This window comes from Psammomys obesus, unplaced genomic scaffold, assembly GCF_907164565.1.
Source record: "Psammomys obesus unplaced genomic scaffold, mPsaObe1.curated_primary_1811, whole genome shotgun sequence".
In the NCBI taxonomy this organism is placed as follows: Eukaryota; Metazoa; Chordata; class Mammalia; order Rodentia; family Muridae; genus Psammomys; species Psammomys obesus.
Genome location: NW_026585698.1, coordinates 1391544 through 1403439, shown reverse-complemented (window position 1 = coordinate 1403439; position 11896 = coordinate 1391544). Strand labels below are relative to the sequence as shown.

The 11896-nt window shown below is 48.6% G+C and overlaps 1 protein-coding gene across 1 annotated transcript in view; it reads left to right on the top strand.

Moving 5' to 3' along the window:
- Positions 1 to 11896, top strand: part of LOC129670399 (core histone macro-H2A.2) — a 39991-nt gene that overhangs the window by 25751 nt on the left and 2344 nt on the right. Inside the window, exons 5-8 of the mRNA XM_055598885.1 lie at positions 413 to 523; positions 2103 to 2202; positions 6154 to 6243; positions 10754 to 10928. Of these exons, the coding sequence (XP_055454860.1) occupies positions 413 to 523; positions 2103 to 2202; positions 6154 to 6243; positions 10754 to 10928 (476 nt within the window). The remainder of the gene's footprint in view (positions 1 to 412; positions 524 to 2102; positions 2203 to 6153; positions 6244 to 10753; positions 10929 to 11896) is intronic.

Here is an 11896-nt window from a genome sequence, read left to right as displayed (position 1 = left end):
GTACTTGATTAGGAAGCCCTGAGTTCAATACATAGTTCCCCCTCCCCCCACTGCCAAGAAAAACAGCAGAGCGAATAGTGGAGAGTTGAGCAAAGCACAACGATATATGTGTATGAATGTCATACTGAAACCTTTTATTTTGTATGCCAGGGGAAAAGATGGAAGGAAGAAAGGAGGGGAGGGAGGGAAGGAGAGAAAGTGGGAGATAAGGGGAGGAGGTAGAGAAGAACCAAGAGTATAGCTCAGTAAAGAGTACACATGACACCTGCATTCACTGCAAATCATCCGGAGGTAAGCTCCTGACCCCTTCCCTTCGTAGCCAAGTTGGCGGTGCTCACGGAAGGACTATCCCGCAGTCACAGGAGTGTTCTCTAGACTGTTTCTCATCTTGCCCTCTGGTTTCCACCCACAGTCCAAACCAAAGGACAGCGATAAAGAAGGAACATCCAATTCCACCTCTGAAGATGGCCCGGGGGATGGCTTCACCATCCTGTCTTCGAAGAGCCTCGTTCTGGGGCAGAAGGTAATAAACTCAAACTGGGCTGCGGTAAGCCCCTCTATATACCCACTGTTCACAAGCCAGGGTGCCGCCTTCATCCCTTCCTCCTGTTCACTCTGCTCCTGGACTATATTTTTAAAGGAAAACCCAGGTGATATATGCATTTCTAGAGCAAACCATTTGGTTCGGAGAATAGCTTGTGCTGGTCAACCCAAGGTCGGCCTGAAGTCTTCCTAGAGAACCTGATCAATAGGATGCCATTCCTGGTTCTGTTGGGAAATCCCCAAGCCCCAATTATGTCTCTACCCACTGAGAAAATCTATCGCTAACTCCCAGCCAGGCTTGAAGAGGCCTAGCCTCCATGATTAAATGTCATTTAACAAGGGAGAGAATGGCAATATATGTTTCTTGAATATGGCGGGTGCTAGAAATGAATTACTTGTCAATAATTCAGTCTGCCTGCCTTCCTGAGCTACAGAAAAAAAAAAAAAAGGTAAAACCTAACAGGATGGATTCCAGCAATGTCTTAGCATCCTGCCAGACATGCAAATAATTCATTTCTATGCACATCAAATTCACTGAGCAGACAGGATTATCTACAGAGTCAACCGGGGCTGAAATAAGGTACACAGGTAAGTAGCCAGATCTCTGGGCACTGCCTGTTCTCAGCCTGCTGAACAAATGCATCTTCATCCAGACAGCTGGAGATTTCAAGGTCCCCTGGAGAGGATGTGGCAGTTCCTTATTCATTTCAGACAAAAACAAAAAAACAAAACAAAACAAAACAAAAAACCCTGAGGCTCAGAGGTGGGATGTATGTGTGTCCCCTCCAGGGCCAGGATCTTTCTCCCAAACTTATCTAGAGAATTAAAAAGTTCCCTCTCACTGTAAAGACACTGGAAATGTTCTTCCTCCTACTCTGCCAAAAACACGTAAGACAGCTCCAAGAGTGTGGTACTCGGGGCTGAGGACGTAGCTCAGGGGTAGAGTGCTTCCTTGGCATGCACAAGGCCTTCAGTGGACAGAAGAAGGGTTGGGGACTAGGCACAAGGTAAGGGCAGGGTGGGAGCCCAGAGCCAGCAAGACCACTGACCTCCCCACAAAGGCGCTGTACTTCATGTGGGAGAAGAGAGCAAGCCTCCGGCTGCTTTCCACACAGAGCTACCGACATGTGTTAGAGGTGACCAAGGCCACCAAGGTTAGGAACAAAAGACACGTAAATAAATGATGAAGGAAAGAGAGAGGAAGGGAGAGCCCATTTCTGTTCCAGGCAGCGAAGGCAGGCTGTCTGCATTCAGCTGGTCTCAAAAGAGTGGCTCAACACCAGACACCAGGAAGCCTGGCATGGTGGCTCAGGTCTATAACAGCAGCATTGGGAGGTGGAGGCAGAAGGAGCTGAAGGCAAACATTGGCTTCGTCCGTGAACTCAAGACCAGCCTAAGCTGCCTGAGGCCGTATCTCAGAACAAGAGAAATACCTGAGAACCTGAGCCCCTGTGCTGCCCCTCAACCCAACTAGTCGAGAAAAATGATGCCAGTGATGTAAACTGAAATGATTTTCAATGGCAGTTGATTTTTCCTCCCATCTTTTCTTCCTAATGCAGCTATCCCTGACCCAAAGTGACATCAGCCATATTGGCTCCATGAGGGTGGAGGGCATTGTCCACCCAACCACAGCCGAAATAGACCTCAAGGAAGAGATAGGTAAGGCCTGGGTTTTGGAGAGGTGTCATGGCATAGCCCGCTATCCAGACAAGTTGTCGCGGACTCAGTTGTCCTCTGCCTGAGGTCCCAGGTGGAAATGTCTTCCGATGGGACAAAATGGTTTTGCTGAACAAGGTTTGCTTTGACTCTGTGCCGATTCTGTGAGGTTTGTCTTAGGGTCTTGCTATATGGACGGAGGCAGACCGTTTGTGTACAACTTGACATGTTCTCAAAGTGATGGAGCGTGGCAGGTAGAGCACTTGCCTAGTGTGCGCAAGGCCCTGGATCCTCACACATCAGGAACTCATGCAGGAAGCCCTAAACTCAGTCCTCAGCCACCCTCGACTGGGTGTTCCGTATCTAGGTCTTTGATGACCTAGAGAGTTGGAGGCTAGCCTTAGCTACATGAGACCTTGTCTTGAAGCAAAGAGTGAACATTGCTGTACAACCAGCACACTGGTGAGGAGACCCTCACCAGAAGCCCTTCCAGCCCCGCCCCTTGTCACCATTCCCTCTAGAGAAAAACAGACAGCATGAGGGGTTCCATCTGTTTTCAGTTCTATTTAAATGGTCCCATGTGACTTTTTTTTTTCAGCTCCGCTTAGTATCTGCAAAACCTACCTGAGTTACTGAGTATGTTTGTTTATTTTCTTTGCTGTGTAGTATTTCACTGAGTGATTATGCCACAATGTGGGCTCCATTATGCAAGCTGTTGATGACACCTGGGCCATCTTCATTTGGGACCATCCTGAGTGCCACCGCTATGAATGTGGTTGCACAGACTTTGGACTGAACCCCAAGTTGTGTTTTAAGCTCACATAGTGAGAATGCTGTTGGTGAAAGGGAAAGGGACAGAGACGTGGGAAGAACTCAGGGTACACCGCTGTAATTTCTGCACTCAGGAAGCATACAGGAGGGTTCTAAGCTGCACATGGAGACCCTATCTCAAAACCTTGCCCCCCCCAAAAAAAAAAGATAGAAAGAACTACAGGATCCTCAAGGCTGTGTTATTATTGTGCCAGCCCCATGAGTTGAAAAGAAAGCCATAATCAATGAGGTAAAAGAGCTCAGGGGGGTGGGCCAACACTCTGTCAGAGGCATAGGCAATAACAGCAACCTAATAGGCCCTATCTGTGCCATGTTGTCCATTTTCACAAGACAAAACCGTTTTAAACCCCCCATTGAAAGGGCAATGGAGTGAAGAAAAAGCCTTGGCCCTGGAATCCAGGACCAGCCCTGGGGTAGGTGCTTTGAAGCCCTTGCTAGCAGCTCAGCCCTGAGCGGTGGCCCCAGACTCCTGGGTCTGGCACCAGAGGCCACTTGCTCTGCTGGAAAGTAGGTGGGTGACACTGGGCAGTGACAGAGCTGCAAAAACAGTCTTGTTTCTTGCCTTGTGGCAGACCCTGACTGGCCTCGGGAAGGCTCTCCTCACTGTGGAAGGGTCCCCCAGTGCCCTCATCTCCAGCTCTGTTTTGGTTGGTTGCAATCCCTAGCTTGGGAACATCCTCATACTTTTGCTTTTTTTTTTTTTTTATGTCAAAACATCAAAAAGAGGTGCTCTTCTGTTAAAGTAGGGTAGAGTGGCATGCACTGTTATGGGAGTGAAAAATCAAGTTTAGATGCCACTGGTGGATCCTCTAGCTGACCTCTTGGCAGTCAGTCAGAGGAGGTGAGACAGGCTGAAAAGCCGGCAGATAAGTAAGAGAGCAACTTCTGAATCGGCCTGGTCTCTCCAGGCACTTACAGATCTCTACCTGGCTGAATGGCTCTGGGCATGTTCCCTAACCTCCTTGAACCTCCGTTTCCTCATCCATAGTGAGCATATAGCTGTGCTCACAGGCACACAGGTGGCACAGGGCTAGGGCTAGAGGTGTAGTAAACCAGCTCGTGTCCCTAACAGACAGACCTGCGGTGTTAGGAGACACATTCTGTGCCAGAGACACAGCACTAATCATCCTATCCAGCCAAGGCCCCCGATGTATTTGTTTGTTTTGTTTTCTTTTCCGAGACAGGGCTTCTTTGTGTAGCCTTGACTGTCCCGGAACTCACTCTGTAGACCACGCTGGCCTTGAACTCAGAGATCTACTTGCCTCTGCCTCCCAAGAGCTGGGATTAAAAGGCGAGCGCCACCATCATAATCTCTCCCTTTGAAAGGGGTAACCTGCCGTGGTGCCTGCCGCTGTATGCACTCCTCAGCGGTTGGGAATCGGTGTAGTTCCCGCACAGGTGTGAGCCACCATGCCCCGATCATTCTACACTGGGCAGCGAACCCAAAGCTTCCTGCGTTCCAGGCAAGCCTCAAACAAAGTGACGCACAGCCAGGCCCCATCCCCTTCACTGTCAGCCTCATTGGCCCTTTAAGCTGCTTCATTCTTGAGTCTTCAGGAAGAAGGGGTTCACCTTGCCTTCCACCCAACTCCACCTGACCCCTGATCCCAAACGCAGAGTACAGCAGTCTGCACGTCAGTGCCAGCTTCCATCTCCAGCTATCCCCAGGCTTCTGGGAGTCAGAAATGAGACTCAGAAATGTGCTGCAAGGCTCACAACTGTTATTGCTGGGCTGTATCTCTGAGACCTAAACTCCTTAATGAAGACATACCATCTCCAACAGCATTCATATAAATTCACTGACAGGTTCTAGTCCTCCGAAGATATGTGAGTACCTGCCTGAGTGTGGAAACCTCAGAAACGAGTAATTATAATGATAAATAATAACGATAAGTGCCTGAGACCAAAATATTTCAGATTTAGGAGGATTGGGGGATATTTGCATATGCATAATGAGATGTCTTCTGAATGGGATCCAAGTCCAAATGCAAGGTTATTTCTGTTTCCTGTAGACCCCCTACACAGTGGCGAGTGGCTGCAGCAGGCAGGTGGGGACAGCAGCTCCTGCCCCGTCTGCTGGTACAAGCTCTCATGCAGGCCTGGGGTATTGGCATCCTGTGTTTCTGTTCTTCTGGAGATCTAGGAAGTCAGTATTCTTTAGCTCTTGGCAGCCGGAGGCCTTGTAGCTTCTGGGCAGGCTTAAGCACCAAGATTCCTCAGCACCTGCAGATGTTTAGGGCTCCAGCCCCTGGACCTGGGTTGTCTAGGACCCCTGGTTGCCCCTTGGTTCCTGACCTCAAACAGCCCAGCTGTCAGTCAGCACCTGGCCATCTTTGCAGCTCAGCCTGCCAACTGCTCAGCTGCTGCTGCTGCCGCTGCCACTCCACCTTCACTTCTGCTTTTAAAACTATTGTCACCTCTGCGTGCATTACGAAGAGTAGGCCAAAAAGACTACTTGAGAGAAGCTTTTTATGGGCACCATGCATGCACAGAGTACACAGACATGTATGCAGGCAAAACACCCAGACACATAAAAGATACATGAATTTTTAAATGCTTTTTGGAAGAACTTATTATTAACCCTAATAGTGACTTCAACAGATCTTAGCAGTGCTTTAGCAACATGTGACACCTTCCCTTTGCTCCCAAGAGAGACGGGGTCCCCTTACACATCTCACAGCACAGTGACCCACCCATCATGTGAGACTGGATGTGGCATCTTGCACTGGCCTTTTTGTGTTGGCGTTTGGAAAGGATTGGATTTGGGTTTTTCAGATTGGGGTGTTCCTCCTTGCTAGGACTTGGTTCAGTGGCAAATGATTTGCTTAGCATGGGGGAGGTCTTAGCTCCCATACTTAGCAACAAAAGAGAGGAAGAGAGAGATGGTGGGAGCATGGGCAGGGGAGTGGGGATCCTTTAACAAATCTTGTTATCTTTCAGTCTGCTGCACAGAGGCCCAGAGCTCTGTGCAGTGCCACGGTGCCTTCAGTGACCCCTGACAAACCCAAGTAACAAATGGCATGTGCCATGCCTATGTTCTAAGGTTTTCCTGACCTAAGGTGCCCGACAATGTGACTCTATTGGAAGGACATTCACCACAGCCCCCATTGTTCTCCTTTGCAGGTAAAGCCTTGGAAAAGGCTGGGGGTAAAGAGTTCTTGGAGACAGTAAAGGAGCTTCGCAAATCCCAAGGCCCTTTGGAAGTTGCTGAAGGTAAGTGTGAGACTGGGCTGCATCTCAGCCTGGCTCAACCCCATCCTCGCAGCCTCCAGCCTTCACAGCTGTACATGGTCACTGTCTACAACAGGATATGCCATCCCTAGAACCCACGTTTTAAAAAGCCAGGCACTTTCAACATGCTGAGTACAATGGTGAGGAGGTGGAGACCAGGAGATCCAGGAGGATCCCTGGAGCTTATTGGCCAGCCAGTCTAACCTACTTGGTGATTTCTAGGCCAGTGAGAGTCCATCTCAAAGGAGGTGAACAGTGTTCCTGAGGGTGACACCAAGGCTTCCCTCTAGCCTCTACACACACACACACACACACACACGCATACATACACCCACAAGCAGTGATAATCCCCATGAGGAATTAGGTTGCAGCACAGTGGTACAACACTCATTCACCTAGCATGTGTGAGGCCCTGGGCTCAATTCCCATCACTGGAGGGAAAAGAGACAGAATAAAACTCCCATAGCTAGGACTAGAGAGATGGCTCAGCACTTAAGAAGACTGGCACCTCTTCCAGTTCCCAGCACCCTCCTGTCAGCTCAGTCTAGAACTCCAGTTCCAGCAGATCTGATGCCCTCTTCTGGCCTCTGCAGGCACTACACACATGTGTGATGTATGCAAGCAAAACATTGTACCCACCCTTCCACCCTTCCACCAAGGGCAAAGTCCGTGCTTCTATATGTCCATCTGTCTGAACGTGTGGTTCCCAGCTAGCAGCACTATTCGGGAAGATTGTAGAACCTTTTGGGGTGAGGCCTAGCTGGGGAAGTGAGGCTGGGGGCATTGGCTAGTGGATTATCTACATTCTTCTTTCTGACACTATTTAGCCAACCACCTCACAGTCATTGGCAGGGAATCCCCAGGAAGCTAAGTGTTTTCCACTTCAGACTATATGCTATGAGCCCAAATAAATCCCCCATTCCTTAAGTTGCCTTTTTGTCACGGTGCCAGCTTTCACTCCCTCTGTCACCATGACTCAGTCAGCTGTTGAGGAGTTTCCCTGGTCTAGGGGTCTGGAGGAGCCTCTCAGAAAGTACCTGAACATGTGAGAGAAAAGCAACCTGGACACAGCACAAGAAGCTCTGACATGATTCCAAGCAGAATTTGAACATTGTGAGCGAATGGTGAAGCAGTAGTTAAAGAGTTCTTAGCAGAGAATGTTCCAGAATTAGACATTAAAATATTGGGCAAAACAAATAAAAGCAAACTTTGAACCTGGCCATCACAGTGACTGGTCAATCAGTTCAGAAGTCAAGAGTAATCCATAAAGCTACTCAAGAGGAAAAGTGGGCTGTCTATAATGAAATGGCAGTTTGAGCCAGTGAGATGGCTCAGCCAGTGAAGGTTTAAAAACCTGAGTTCAGCCCTGGGATTCTGTCAGTGGAAGAAGTGGCCCGCCCGTGTTGTCCTCTGGTGTGTGTACTGGGGCCTGCATGCGTTAGTGCATGTCCGTGTGCGCATACATGTACACATGCACACATACACACACACACACACACACACACACAAAATATGATTTTCCACACAAAAAAAGAAAAATTAAAATTTCAGAATAGGCTAGGTAGCTGGCCTTGCCTCACAGAAGTGCAGCAAGTTCTGCTCTTGGCCTTGACATTGGTTAGATGGTGTCTTGTTACTTTTCTATTATGGTGAGAAAACACCACAGTCAGGGTGTCTTATAGCAGAAGGAGCTTATTGGGGGCCTATAGTTTCAGAGGGTGAGTCTGTGACCATCATGGCAGGGAACATGGCAGCAGGCAGGCAGGCAGATGGGCATGGGAGTGATTACATCTGATCCACACGCAGGAGGCAGAGAGGAAGCCAACCTAGGAATGGCACAGGTTTTTGAAACCTCAAAGCCTGCCCCCAGTGACACACCTCTTCCAACAAGGCCACACCTCCTAACCCTTCCTAAACAATTCCACCAACTGGAGGCCAAGTGTTCTAACATACAAGCCTATTGGAAGCATTCTTATTCAAACCACCACAGATTGGAATGGAAGTTTTGGTTTCATTAAAAACTCAGTTATGGGGGCTGGAGACATGGCTCAAAGGTTAAGAGCACTGGCTGCTCTTCCAAAGGTCCACAGTTCAATTCCCATCAACTATATGGTGGCTCATAACCATCTGTAATGAGATCTGGAGCCCTCTTCTGGCCTGTAGACACACAAGCAGGCAGAATACTGTATAAGTAATAAATAAATCTTTTTTTAAAAATTCAGTTATGTTATGCAAATAGGATTTTGTTTTAATCCCAAGTGTGGGATTTTAGTTTGGGTGTTGGTTTGTCCACAGCTGATAATTGCCTCCTGTGGGATATGATCTTTGCCAGCTGGTAACAGCCTGCCAGTCTAGTACTCTGAGGGATAGAAATACAATACCCTAGAAAGAGAAGGGGTGGCAGTTTGGAGAGACCAGAGTGGTGGCTTGGACAGACAGACAGAAACCTTTCAACACAGTGGCTTGGAGGAGAATGCTTGCTGTGTTTGCTGTTGAAGGAAATTGGAATAGCCCCAAAAAAACCCATTGGCCCTAAACAGCTGGGAGAAGTAAAGGGGTCTGTGCCCTCTCTCCCCACTAACCTTCACCCTCCTGTCTAGCGTTGGGAGATTGGAAGGGAGAGGCTTTAAGGAATCCCAAATAAAATAGAGTTTAAAAATGAGCACAACAACAGTTAGGATCAGAAAAAAATGCCATGCTAGTGAATGAGAGTTGCAAGCCAGCGCTTCTGAAGACTGGAAGCCCAGCACTGCCTAAATCCTCACACAGAGAGGTTCATGGGACCTGACCTCCAGAGGCAGAGAACGACATGCATTTTTATTTCTGTAAGAGCTTCAGCCTCCTGTAGGCTAACAACAGTTATGAGAGGTATGCCCTTTCTTTTTTTAATTGTGTATGTATTGGTATTTTGCCTACATGTTTGTAAGTGTACCATCTGTATGTCATGCCCACAAAGCAAGAAGGGAACATCATATCCCCTGGAACTGGGATCATCAAGTGGCTGCTGAGAATTGAACCTGAGTCCTCTGGAAAAGCACCCATTGCTCATAACTGCTGAGCCATCTCTCCTCCACTCCCCACGATGTATGCCTCTTCAAAGATACTAAAACACGTGAAAAAAATACCAACTTCTTAGAATTGGTAAAAGGATCAGTTACAGTCCAGGCCCTTACATAGCTGTCCTTGCCATGCCCTGCTGGGAGCCCAGGTTCCTCTCTGTGTGTTTTCCAAGCCAGACCAGTCCATGATAAACCCCTGCCATGAACACTGTGCTGTGGATGTCAGTATGGCCCTGAAAATGAAGAGATTTATAGCCAGATAGGGTCCCAAGGTCACACACTACATCTCTTAGGTAGGTTGCCCAGCTTCGAAGGAAGGAAGGAAGGAAGGAAGGAAGGAAGGAAGGAAGGAAGGAAGGAAGGAAGGAAGGAAGGAAGGAAGGAAGGAAGGGATGGAGGCATGTGAGTAGAGAGAAGCCAGGCAGCAGGCAGTGGTGGTGCATGCCTTTAATCCCAGCACTCGGGAGGCAGAGGCAGGCGGACCTCTGTGAGTTTGAGGCCAGCCTGGCCTACAGAGTGAGTTCTACAACAGCCAAGGCTGCACAGAGAAATCCTGTCTCAGAGAGTGAGAGAGAACAATCAGAGGAGAGGGCCTAAAGAGATGGCACAGCAGTTCAGAGCACTGGCTGCTCTTCCAGAGGACCTGGGTTCATTCCAGCACCCCATGGTGCCTCACAGGCATATTTAACTCCAGTCCCAGGGGATCTGCCCTCTTCTGGTCTTCTTGGGCTTGCATACGTATAGTATGCAGACATGTATGCAGGCAAAATACTAATAACTATAAAATAATTTTTAATTAAACTTGCCAAGTTGTGGTGGCACATGTTTTTAATACCAACACTCAGGAGGCAGAGGCATGCACATCTCCAGGTTTGAGGCCATCTTGGCCTACAGAGTGAGTTACAGGATAGCCATGGCTGCACAGAAAAACCCTGTCTCAAAAAACAAACAAACAAAAAGCCAGGCAGTGTGGCACACACCTTTAATCCCAGCATTCTGGTAAGTCAACAATTAACTCTAACCAGTGTGGCAAGCCTGACAGTCCATCTCCAGTAGCCTTAATTGCAGTCATAATGTGCCCTTGGCCATGTCAGGGAACAGTTAAGAACCCAGGGATTTGGATGTTTGGAGGTGGTCGTTACTCAACCTTCCATAGTGGCAGGTGTGATTTTGATGTGTTCTTGTCCCTAGGATCCACTTTGTGTATGTTCCTGACCTGGGGCCTGTTGGCAGGTCACCAAAAATGATAAAGCTGTCACATCAACTCGAGAGCTTTGCTTCCCTGCCAAGCCCTCCTCCCAGTGGCAGGGATGTGGCTAGCCATGCACTCTTTCACTTCCTAGACCTCCAGGATCTCACACGGTCACCTGGGAGGCCCGGCCTGATGACCCAGCTTCAGGTGATAACCTGCACTTCTCTCTCCTATGTCCCAGCTGCCGTCAGCCAATCCAGTGGACTCGCTGCCAAGTTTGTCATCCATTGTCACATCCCCCAGTGGGGCTCCGACAAATGTGAAGAACAGCTGGAAGAGACCATCAAAAACTGCCTGTCTGCAGCTGAGGACAAGAAGCTTAAGTCCGTCGCCTTCCCGCCTTTCCCCAGCGGCAGGTAGGACAGTTTCTGAGTTGATGTTTCCAGCCTTTCTGTGGAGAACCAGCTACTCTCCAACATAACCAAATTCCACTGGACCATTCTAGAAGACACAGAGTCAGCCAGCACAGCCAGAATGTTAGGTAGGCAACAGAGAGAGAAACCCAATTTCCCACCTTCCAAACACAGACAGGCCCCTTGGCCTGGGAAGGCAGGTCTCCATGGCCAGGGCCAGCTTTCCTGCTGCAGTGATATAAACTCCGAGATAGAAAGGTAAACATCACGGGTGAGGCCAGGTGGCATTTTAGTTTTGTGTATGCTTGTGATGACACGTGTGTGTGTGTGTGTGTGTGTGTGTGTGTGTGTGTGTGTGTGTAGGCCAGTGTCATTCCTCAGGTAATACTTTCCTATTGCTGTAAGAAGACATTCTGTCCTAAAGTAACTTAGGAGAGCAAAGCATTTATTTGGTTTATGCTTCCAGGTCACAGTCCATCACTGAAGGAAGTTAGGCAGGAACTAAAGGCAGGGACTTGACAAAGCAACCTGGGACAAATGCTGCTTGCTGGCTCACTCCCTTGCTCATACGTAGCTATCTTTTTATACAACCCAAGAACATCTGCCTAAGGAATGCCTACAGTGGGCAAGGCTCTCCGACATCAATCATCAAATAAGACAATCCCTCCCAGACATAGCCACAGGCCAATCTAACCTGGGCAAATCCCTCAACTGGAGGCATCTCCTCTCAGATGACTCTTGGCTAGCCACTATGTTTTTGTTTTGAGACCAGGCCTTACAATGTCACCTTGGCTAGCCTGGAACTTATTATGTAAATTAGGCTAGTCTGAAACTCACAGAGATCTGACTGCTTTTGCCTCTCTAGTGCTGGGATTAAAGGTGTGTGCCGACATGTGGGTTTTCCATGTCTCTCATCAGATTAGGTTAGGCCAACCGGCCAGAGTGAGTCTCAGGGATCCACTCATCTTTAC